Below are 11,210 nucleotides of genomic sequence, written 5' to 3' on the forward strand. Positions count from 1 at the left end.
AACGGGCTGGGGTGGGGGGTGCGGCGCATGATGTAAGTGAGAATAAAGCTCGTTGCAGATTGTGTTTGACAATGACTCCATTTTTGTGCCACCAAATGGCAAAATCTCTATATGTGTGTATGTGGGTTTATTTATGTTCACAAGTAAGGAAAACAGTGGGAGAGAGGAACCCCCGGTCTGTACCCTTAGTTATCTAGCAGTGTGTGCATGCGGAGGGCATGGGGATCAAGGAATAGAGAGGGGTTGGGAGAGAGTATTAATTTTTTCTTACATCTTTGTCATTTTACTAGTTTCAAATAAAAACATGTTACTTTTATAATCTTAGAAAAATAATTTAATTCATGTCTAAGGAGTCAGACCGCTAAGGGACACATCTTTGCAGACATCTACTACCACTGAGAACATGCACTGCTACGTGGGCAATGCTTAGCCCTCGGAAGTCATCCCCCTGGGTGCTTCCCCTAAGGATAGCGGGAGACTTCCCAGAGTCCATCCTGCCATCTACACCTGTGTATCAGTGGCATTTGGCAGAGGGGTTGATATGATGCAAGTCTCCTGTCCCTTGGAGACTGAGTGAGCGGTAAATGTCCACTTTGATCTTATTAGAATGTCCCTCTCCCCTCCCTGCATCCAGGCTCCGATGGATCAGATCTGAGGCTGGCTTCGGTAACCAGAGATGCACTGGAACTGTCCAGGGGCTGTGGGTAGGAGATCACAGGTGGGGTTACGCTCTTCCCCATTCCTGCTTTAGAGCTTCAGAGGTAGCTCTGGCTGCAAGGGTCTTCAGGGGTCCCCTCTGACTGCAGACAGGAGTGCACCACCCATCCCCCAAGTCCACCTTGGGGGGTGGTGTGTGTGCACACACGGAGGTGGGGAGCTTATCTTTGGAGCTCCACAAGCTGTTTCCTGGCCGTGTGGCTCTCCCCTTCAGGAAATCCCTGCAGATGTCTATTTTAAACCTCCCTCTCTGGGCTCTGGGCTCATTTCCTTTGCTGTGGGCTCCTTCCTCCAAATGGGAGCCCTTCAGCCTGGGTGTATGGAGCTGCCTCACTCCAGCTTCCTTGGCTTGGAGCCAATAAGGAAGCACTCTGTCCCAGGCTCTTTTATGGAACCTGATGCTTTTCACAGCTCTCTGGCCTTGCATCCCATTTGGATGGCCCTTCAGAATACCCTCTAGGGCAGGAGCCGCTGAGAGTATCGCCTCCATATGACAGAGAAAATGGACATTCGGAGCAGTTAAATGACTTGCCCACATCCCAGAATGAATAAAAGACAGTTCCAGGCTTTTGCCTTCCAGATCAGCCTGCTCAGCCTCGGCACCACTGTCAGAAGCGACCCTCCCCATGAAAGGTCCCCTCAGAGATTGGCTTAATAGGCCACATTTACATCTGATGAGCCCACTCCCCAGCTGCAGCTGAGTGGAGGAGGGTGGATTCGTGAGCTGGGGGGACCATGCAGAGGCTGAGTTGCACCCATCTGCCTCATGCTCTAGCACCTGAATGAGGCCAGAGGCTTTGGTTACACTGCAGAGGCATATGGATTCGGGGTCAGAGCCACGTCCCAGTCAAAGGCATGGAGACACAGGGGCCATGAACAGGGAGGGAAGCCGCACCACAGAGGGGACTGGGAAGGTGTGCGAGGGGCAGCAAGGATGGAAGACTGGGGGCCCGCAGAGAGGGAAAGGGCCTGGGGACTTTGGGATCCCGTGAGCCAGCTGGATGTCCCATAATCAGACCTGACCTGTGACAGATGCTGAAGCCTTTCAATAATCCCCCTTTTCCAGAGCGTGGGACCCAATGAGAACAGTGATGGCAGGGCCAGTGTTCTCTCTAACTCAAGGGACACAGAGCCCAACTCACACTGGCCTGAGCAAAAAGTACAACTTATTGGCTCGAGGAACTGAAAACACCAAAAACAGAGCTGGGCAGGTGTGGTGGGATCCAGGGGCTCAAGCAATGTCATGGGACTTGGTCTTGCTCTCTGTGTGTCCCCCTCTGCTTTTCACGGTGCTGGACTCTCAGGCTCTCTTTCCTCATGGCAGCAAGATGGCTGCCGGCAACACGAGATAATATCTCCCCACCTCTCAGCAACTCTGGCAGAAAGTGTGTCTCTCTTTCCCCAAGTTTCAGCAATAGCCCCAGAACTAAATTCCCCTGGCTCTGATTGCTAATGCCCATCCCTGAGCCAACCTCTGGAGCTGAAGAGATGGGCCATTCTGATTGGTCAGGCCTGGATCGCATGTCCTCCCCTGGAGCCCACGTGTGTGAAGCCAGCTCCACTGGAAAGAAAGCCAGGAGCTGAGAGTGGGGGATGGTGGTTCCACCGGGAGCACCAGGGCAGCGGGTCACAAGAAGGTAAGCTCTATGCTGCAGCAGCCCTGACATGTTTGTGGCTAATAAGAAAACGTTATTTCTTGCTCCCCTTGGTGGCAGGGGTGAGGCTCCACTTTATGCGGTCATTCAGGGACCCAGGCTGGTGGAGGCTCTGTCATCTTCAACACACGGCTTCCAAGGACACCCTGGGTGATGACAGCCAGCAGGCAGGCAGGAGAATAAAGCAAAGGTTATGTTTTGTTGTCCAGCTCCCCCTCCCCAAGGTGACATTCATGAATTGTATTGGCTGGAACTCAGTCACATGACCACACCTCAGCACAGGGGGAGAATGGGAGAATTTAGTTGTGTTCCCAGGAGGAAGAGGAAGCAGACTCCACCATAAAGGGGGAATGCTGGGCAGGCAAAACCAAGATCTGCCTGTTTTCCAGTACCACCCAGCTCCTTTGCCCCTTTGCCAAGGTGTCCCAGCACGCAGCAGTACTAGCCCACTCTCCTGAGCTGGGGGCTCCCTTATGGTGGTTGGACTGCCAGCTTCCCCTTCAATCTCTTGCCTGCCCAGCTTCCTGTCCACTCGTAAGTTGGGGGTGATGAAACTCAGTTATTCTGGATCAGTCAGCAAACCCATATGTGCTCCTGGACAGGCAAGATGGAGCAGAGGGAGAGAGAGGACCATTCTGGCTCAGAGACTCACGACATCTGCATGTCAGCCCCCTCCATCCTTTCCAGCTGTGCTCTCCTGGGGGACCGCCTGGTCCCTAAGCCAGCAGCATCCTCCTCGTCTCCATAGCCTGTGGCCAAGGACAAACAGGGTTCGGGGGGGGGCGGGGAGGAGAAGCTGAGCCATCACTCACAAAGGAATGACCTCCCAGCTTTCTGAACACCTTGGCTGGGAAGCCTATGTGTCAGCACCAAGGCCTGCAGCAGCTAATCATTCACTTATTCACCCATTCATTCATTCACCTCGGCGTGCTTTGCTGTGTGCCTGGCATTGTGCCGGGTGCTAAGGCAAAAAGAAAAGGATATACAAAAAAAGCATAAGGTATTAGGTCTAATCCAGAGTTAAGGTGATCGGGCTTATGTCGGTTGCTCAACTAGAGACAAAAATGAGACAAGCTGTACTTGAATCTCCTCCCATGATTTAGAGATGGTGGAACTTTAGGCGGAGAGCCACCCTGGGGTGTGAGCAAGCAACATGTTAAGTGTCTCAGAGACCAGGCACCTGATCTCATCCCAGCGCTGTCAGTTAGCAGCATCAGCTAGCCTGGTAATAATAAACAGAAAGCCGCAGCTACTGCTTACTGAGTTCATTGGGCACTGTGCAAAATAAATTACCCAAAGGCAGCGCCTTCCTTCATCCTCCCAACAACCATGTAAGACCCGGACTCATCTATCGCTGTTTTTACGGATGGAAGACCAAGGCTCCGGAAACCTTCGGAAAACTGCCCGAAGTTGTACAGCCGTCCAAGGGCAGCTCTGGGGCTGGCATTCGGGTGTGTCTGACGCCCAAACCCGGGTGCGACCGCCTGTGTGTTAAAATTGGAGACTGCAGCTGTCTGCATGGTCCTCCTGCTGCCCAGCCAGCATGCCTGGACGGTGGCTGGTCCCCACGAGGAGCTGCTCTGTACTGTCAGGGTCAGCCCTGTGCTGGGCACTGGTCTAGTCCACAGAGCAAGAAGGCCCAGTCCTGAGCAGACCCCGGGGACGGCGGCTTTGGTTTCCCCCAGTGGCCTCATGTCAGGCTGCTGATGTTCTCCCCAAGAATAGCCATCCGTCTCAACAGGGCGTCTGAGGATATAGTTCTTCAGCATCTCCAGGCAGAAGCTTGGCAGAAAGAACGCTTCTCCACCCACTTGGTTTCCTATCCCGTGATGGCTCTTCCATCTGGCTCATTCATGCACTCATTCAGCACATTAGTATCGAGCATCGACTCTTGCCCCGCTGTGGTCAAGGTACTGAAGGGGGCGGGGAAGTGAAATGGATTTCTACGAGACACACATAAAAAGAGCGATCCCGGGGTAACGTGATGAGGACCACATCCTGTGCGAGCTTGAGAGGAGAGATCACCCCCAGATCTGGCAGGAGTGGAGGAGGGGTATGCATTAGGGAGAGCTTGGAGGAGGTGGGATTTGAGCTGGGCCTCAAAGAGAGGGCAGGATTTGAAAAAGTGTAGCCAAAGAGGACATCCCCGGTAGTGAGAACAGGCCCGAGCCTAGAGGTGGGAGCACATGGCCATGTCTGGGGAACTGGGAACAGGATCCCCGTACGGAAGAGGAACAGTGGGAGTCAGGATGGCATTAATGGGTGGGCCAGCCACTTGACCCTGGGAGCTGTGGGCTACGGCACAAGCCACATTTGTCACAGCCCAGCGGCTGTGGAGGGGCATCAGGAGAGCAGGAAATAAGGCCCAAGGAGTCCCAGGAAGACACACGCCAGCGTTACTTCTTAGGCCTCGTCAGCCCAACAGACCTTGGACGCATGTAGCTGGTCACCCAATGATTTCAACTTAAAAAAGAAAAATCGGGGAGATCCCTTATTCAAAGGGAATCACAGAAACCCCAAAGAGAAAACAGATAGGCTGCTTCAATTAAGGCAGGTTGGGGGGCCTTCCCATCTCAGCTCCCCATCACTCCCCACAGCAGCATCTTGGGCGCCCCTGGGGAATCAGAGGAACACGATTTGAAAACCACTGGTCCACCCCACCCAATTTTCATTTTACAGGTGGGGAGCCTGTGGCGGGCAGGAGAGAGAATGCAGGGGCACCAGACAGCTTGATCAATGGCTCAAGGTTCTTCTCCATCTTGTGCCTAAGATCAGGGAGAAAGCCAAGGTCAGTGCAGAGATGGAGGTGGGAGTGGTCCCCCTCACTTGGTGGCAGTGATGCCCCCAGAGACCCCCTTCTGTAGCCTGGTGGCAGTTGGTACTATGCTGTGGTTTATGTCATCCTCAACCTGCAGATAGACAGAAGTTGCCCTGGGTCCTCCCTTCCACCCTGCACATTGAAGGTGGAGGTGTGGCCAGGAAGACAACTTGTGACCACTGCTGCGGGGATGGGGCGGGGTGGGGTGGTGGGGAAGCACCCTGAAGTCCTAATCTAAAGAGAAGGGCCCTCTGGGTAAAATGGCTGTTCTGCATATGTGCTGGGTGTTTTATTATTTACCAAAGCGTTTTCGGGTAGGATTCTATTTCATTCTTACAGTTAGCCTGTGAGGTTGATATTATCCCTATTTTTACTGTTAATAAAGGTGAGGCTCAGAGAGGCTGAGTGAGTTGCCCCATGTCACACAGCTGCAAAGAAGGCAGAGTCCCCTCGCCCCGGTCTTCTAACTCCAGGTATAGAGAGTAGAGTGTGAAGGAGGGAAGGAGGGAGGAGGTGGTTGTGTGTGTGTGTGTGTGTGTGTGTGTGTGTGTGTGTGTGTGTCTGTTTTGGGAGGCTGCCAGAGAAAAGTGGAGTAGGAGCTGAGGCTGAGAACGTGCCTGGAAATTGTTATGCAGCACCTACTCCTTTAATCATGTGCATCTCACCTAAGACTGTAAGAGCCCCAGGGGAGGGACTCCTGGACCCCCAGTGTCTAGCTCAGTACCTGTCCCAAGACAGGCGCCGGGGCAGCATCTGCCCCGTGAGTCTGATTAAATAGGGTGTGCTTGTGACCTTGTTTCCGGCTGAGGTTGCCTCAAACACCAGCAGCTGCCTCGGCCGCAGCGCATCCTGCTCTCCCAGCTCTGACATCTTCCTGCGTCCTCTTCTCCTTTTGCAAATGGGGAGAAACGCCCACAAAGCCGCTGGCAATGCATAAGAGGGGAGCCATGAACATGTGGGGCATCCTGGCTGGTGGGTCCTTGTCGTCCCTCTTCCCCCGTCCAGGCTGCCCCTTCGAGGCGCCCCGACCCTGCCTGGGCTCTGCAGGTGAAGCGGCCGCAGTACCCTCTGTTCCAGCAGCTCCAGGAAACAGAACAGTTCTGACTGCCGGCCACTGCAGGGCCACTCGTCTGGGCTCCAGAGAAGTCTGGGATCAGTGCCCAGCTCAGCACAGGAATAAAGAAGATATCCAAGCTCGAGACTCACCCTGTCACAAAGGTCTGGGCAGATTTCTCTAGCTCCTCTGAAAGAAAAATGGGCTGCCCACCCCATCTCCTTTACAAGCTGCCCCCCTCCTCATCGCTGGGGAGACCCCAGATGCATACCACAGGCCCCGACGTACACGGGCATCTTCCCAAAGAGGCGGCCTGATGAGAAGTCCCCAGCCCCGGGGCCCCCTCCCTGCCAAATGTCCCAGAGACACTTGCCTCGAGTGCCCAGGCAGACAGACATTCTGGGAGGCCGAGACAGACAGCTGACACTCCCCCAAGGCTTGGCGCATGGGATGTCACACCTGCTACCATCTCCTTCCCTGACATTAAGGGAACAGCTTCCTGGCAGTAGCCCCTCCCCGCCAATCCTGCCGGTTGGCTCTGGCCGCTACAGGGGGCCCCTTCCTAGGTAGGGTCTTCTCCTGTCCCTTAGGGTTCTGATAGTGTTTTTGTCCCCAGCGGGCCTGGCATCAAACAAAACACAGGAGTGGAGACAAGGATGAAAAAGCAGGTCCACTTTATTTACAACGATCAGTTGGTGACACATAGATCTTTGGGCTTTTTGTGGCCTTGTTGAGACACCTGGGCAGGGGCCCACTCCCTCTGCTGGGTGAACACACTCCCCTTCCTCAGCCGGCTATGAGAACCCAACTGCTGTCGGGACCCTCCTGCTCTGACAAGCCCCGACTCAGGGGGTGGGAGGGGGGGCATCCCTCCTGTGTCCACTTTTCTGGGTGGTCAGTGTCCTCAAGCACCTGCCAAAGGTTCTCCTTACCTCCTTTGGAGACCCCATCTTGGTCCTAGTTGGAGGCACCTAGTGGGGAACCCCACACATCTGTCTGCAGAGATGTGGGGTGGGTGGAGTCTTGTGGGGGTGCCAGGTGCCAGGGCATACTCTTGGGCAGCTGCCCGGAGCAGAGGGCTGTTACCTGCTCTAACCTGTTGTTTGGGTTGGTAGGACCAGCCCAGTCTTCTCCAGAGATGGAGCAGTGAAGTCCAGAAATCCTCCAAGGGGTAGAGAGGCCAGGCACAGGGCCTGAGAATCCTTCCTTGTGTGTATGGCAGCCGACTCACTTCCCACCTTGGACCTGGCCTCAGGTCTCCCGGGCCACTATTCTTTCTCTGCAAGAATGCCTGCCCAGAACTGGTCCCATCCCAGGGAGGAAGGCTTGACTGGCCAAGGGCAGGACCACGGCTTCCACCTGGCCAACGTCCAAGGCCACCCTCCTGGATTTCTGGAAACTTCTTCCCCCTTCTTTGGAGGGGTTGTTTTGGGAGGGAGAGGGTGGTCTATGGGCAAAGACCTGTTGTAAAGCTTACGAGCAATTCCACGATGGAGGGCGCTCAGCAACTCCGGATGTGGGGGAGAGGTGAACATCGAATACTTCTGCTGCTCTCCTCCCCTTTGTCCCCCAATAATCAAGGGCGTATCAGGCGTCACCCTGAGCCAGGACGAGACGCGGGGCAGACAACAACAGAGACCACGAGGGAGGCAAGGGCCGGGGGACCGGAGGGGAGCCGAAGCGGGCAGGGCCAGGGTTGGAGGCTGGAAGTCAGGCCGGCCGGGGGCTGGGGCCGCGAGTCCCGCGCCCCTCCCCCCGCGCCCCCCCACGCCGCGCTCTCAGCGCGCCTGGCCCGCCCGCTCCCTGGGGCCGGCCTTCCAGCGGCGGGGCTGCGCGGGCGGCGGCTGCGCCGGGGCGCCCCGCAGGCTGCACGTCCTCAGCTCCCGGGCCAGGCTGAGCACCTCGGGCCGCTCGCGCTCCTCCGCGTCTGCGTCCTCCTCCTCGTCCTCCTCCTGGATGCTGCTGAGGCGCGGCGCCCCACGGCCGCGCTCGGCGGGCGGCGGCCGGTAGGCGCACTTGGCGTTGAGCAGCCGGCGCAGCGGGGCGCGGGGCACCGAGGCGGCGGCGCCCCCGGCGCGGAGGTGCTGCTGGCGCACGTGGCGAGCGTCGCTCTGGCGCTGCAGGCGCTTGAAGTCGCTGAAGGCCGCCAGCGCGGTCTGGCGGAGCAGGCGGGCCAGGGCGCGCGCCTTGTGCGCCCGCGCCAGCAGCACGGCGTGGCAGCGCAGCACCACGGCCTTGTGGCGCGCCTGGTGGCGGTAGACCCAGGCGAAGACGCGCGGGTGGCGCCCGTCCGCGGTGCAGTAGGTGATGCGCGGCAGCAGGTAGGCGTGCGCCGGCCGGCGGCCCCCCGAGCCCCCCGAGCTCCCCGAGCCCCCCGAGGCGCCGCGCTCGCACGGCTGCATGCGGATGCCGTGCGGCCCCAGCGTCAGCTTCATCTTGGTGCCCCCGCCCGGCCCGCAGCGCGCCCAGATCTTGCCCACGGCGTCGTCGGTGCAGCCGTCGCCCTTGGCGTGCAGGGTGACGGCGTTGCCCAGGTACCACACGGTGTAGGTCGGGTCCTCCTTGTTGAGCTCCACTTTCTGGCGCCGGCTGCGGAACACGCGGCCCAGACGCTCCAGCGGCCAGTCGGGCAGCAGGTCCGGGCAGGAGCGCAGGAAGCTAGAGAGTAGCGACGTGTAGGCGAGTCCCGGACTCAGGCTCTTCGCCTTGCACTTGGCCTCGTCCTCCACCAGCACGAATTTGTTGCGTCTCCAGGGCAGCATCGCGGCGGCGGCCAAAGGGGCTGGGGGCACCGGGAGCTCACGGGCGTCCTGGCCGGCGGCCGGGGGAGGGGAGGGCGAGCAGAAGCCCGCGGCCCGGGGGTCGCGAGCAGCTGGGCGGCGCCGGAGCCAGTCGGTGCCCGGAGATGCCCGGTGCCCGGCCGGGCTGGCAGCCGAGATGCCGGGGCGGCGGCCGAGCGTCCGGGAACAGCTTCCCCCGGGAGTAGCTCCAGCCGTCCGGGAAGCGAGGAGGGGAGGGGGGCTGGGCGTGGTGGAGGGGCCCCCCGGGCCCGAACTGGTGGGGGGGGATCCCGCAGTCCCCGCCGCCCAAATTGCGGCGGCAGGGAGGTCGCCGGAGCTGGGGTTGGCGGCTGGCCGCTCGGAGGGGTAGACCGAGAGCGCGACTGCGGTGGGGACTCCTTCAGGCGTCGCGGCTCCACCTCCCCGGGCTGCCTACATCACCGGGCGGGACCGCTAGCTCTCTTGTCCCCTCCCCTCGCCCTCCTCTCTCTCCTCCCCCGCGCCGGCTAGCGCTGCTCTTCGCCCGGGACCCGGCACAGGCGCGGTGGAACGGGATTAATCATTCTTATTGGAGGGGTGGGGATGGAGGGGCAGTTAAGGAGTAGGAATCTTTTGAAATGTACCGGAGGGCTTTGCTAAATGCACATTTTCCTGACCCCCCTGGTGGTCTCCACGCTCCCCTTGGCGCATTCGGGATCCCCCTCCTCTCTCCAGGATTCCTGCTGCCTGTCAGTCACTGCATGTCCCTACCCCCATCTCTGAGAGCGCTTTTGGGTGGGTTCCTGATGGGGCTGGCCAGGCGCACTTGGCCTCTTGTCTGCACAGCAGAAAGCCAGCTGAGGTGGCCGAGCTGTGCAGTGGAAAAGTACTGTCGCTTGGTGAAGCTTTCTCCTCGGTTCTTCCAAGGTCATGGGCCAGGCCGCTGCGCCTGATCTAGGAGAGCAGTCACTGCTCCGGCGCCTGATAGAGCCCCTCGCCTGGCCCGAAGCAGGAGGGTACTTTTTCAGGGTGGGGGAACGTTCCTGAGCAGTCCTGGGTCTGCGGGAATTGCATCTAACAAGCTCCCTGTGGCCAAAGGGCTGCCTCTGGGCCCTCTGAGGATTAAATAGATAAGACTCCTGTTTGTGAATGCCAGTCCTGCTCCCGAAAGCCCTGGGGTTTTGCATTCATTTTCTCCTTTAATCCTCAGAACAGCCCAGGCTCAGTTAAGTGACTTGCCCAAGGTCAAAGGGCTAGCAGGAGGTGGGACTTAGTGCTCTGCTCAGGTTTGGCTGACCCAGAAGCAGGCCCTCACCCTTCTAGGAGTCCACGAATGCTGCATCTAGATGGGCATTTTCCATCTTCCCCTGCGACCCATCAGTGGGGGCTTTAACTGGGGAGGGGGACTGGAGTACTCGGAAAGAGACAGTTGTCCCTAGGGGTGGGGGATGCATCTCCCCCTTTCAGGATTTGTTAAGCCACAGGTTCTGTAGAATCCCAGGTCGGCTCTGATGGGGCCCAGGAGTCTCACGACCTTGGGCTCTCACACAGCCAACATCCAGGCTCTTTCCTTGGCTTCAGAACAGGTCATCTGGGGAGTCTTCCAGGTCAGGAATGAGCTCAGAGGCTTGGGCCCGGCCAGGCAAGACAAGTGACCTCTGGGAGTGGGGGCAGTGGGAAGACTGTGTGTTCAACATTCAGGGTCAGCAGGCACCAGTAGTGAGTGGCTGGGTTCAGAGTCCTTGGGGGAATAAAAGTAAAAAAAAAAAAAAACCCAACCAACCAAACAAAAAAACCTCCCAAACATCCCCCCAAAACGAAACAAAACAAACCCCACCGCAACTAGGCTGCATCACTGAATGCTCCTAAAATGACATGCAAATAAAGAACAAGCAATTACTTAGAATTGCAGAATCTTAGCTTTGGAGGGGGCCTCACAGATGATCTAGTCTACTGTGGCCTCATTTTATTTTCAATATGGAAATGTCATTGCTTTTTAGTGATTATAAAAGTAATACGTGCTTGTGATCAACAATCACCCAAGAAGGACATGGAAGCCTCCCGCTGTTCCCACCCTGTAGATGTGGCCTCATTTCCCCACAAGAGAACAGGCTCTGAAGGCACAATGAGGCTTCATTTGAGTGCTTTTCGTGGGGCTAGATTTGCCTCTTGGGCCAACGGAGACATTAACTCAACCAACTCCCTTT

At 57.7% G+C, this 11,210-nt stretch overlaps 1 protein-coding gene across 1 annotated transcript; it reads right to left on the bottom strand.

Annotated features, from left to right (window-relative positions):
- Positions 1-6,901: 6,901 nt before the first annotated feature.
- FAM43B (family with sequence similarity 43 member B) lies at positions 6,902-9,552 on the bottom strand. The gene has a single exon (XM_036115601.2). It carries the CDS (start codon positions 9,004-9,006, stop codon positions 8,023-8,025), a length of 984 nt encoding a protein of 327 aa, XP_035971494.1. The 5' UTR covers positions 9,007-9,552; the 3' UTR covers positions 6,902-8,022.
- Between the last annotated feature and the right edge of the window lie 1,658 nt (positions 9,553-11,210).

The sequence above is a fragment of the Halichoerus grypus genome, chromosome 5 (assembly GCF_964656455.1).
Source record: "Halichoerus grypus chromosome 5, mHalGry1.hap1.1, whole genome shotgun sequence".
NCBI classification, from domain to species: domain Eukaryota; kingdom Metazoa; phylum Chordata; class Mammalia; order Carnivora; family Phocidae; genus Halichoerus; species Halichoerus grypus.

Bases quoted from the DNA above. Each gene is read 5' to 3' on its own strand.
- FAM43B (XM_036115601.2), bottom strand. From the start codon at position 9,006: ATGCTGCCCTGGAGACGCAACAAATTCGTGCTGGTGGAGGACGAGGCC.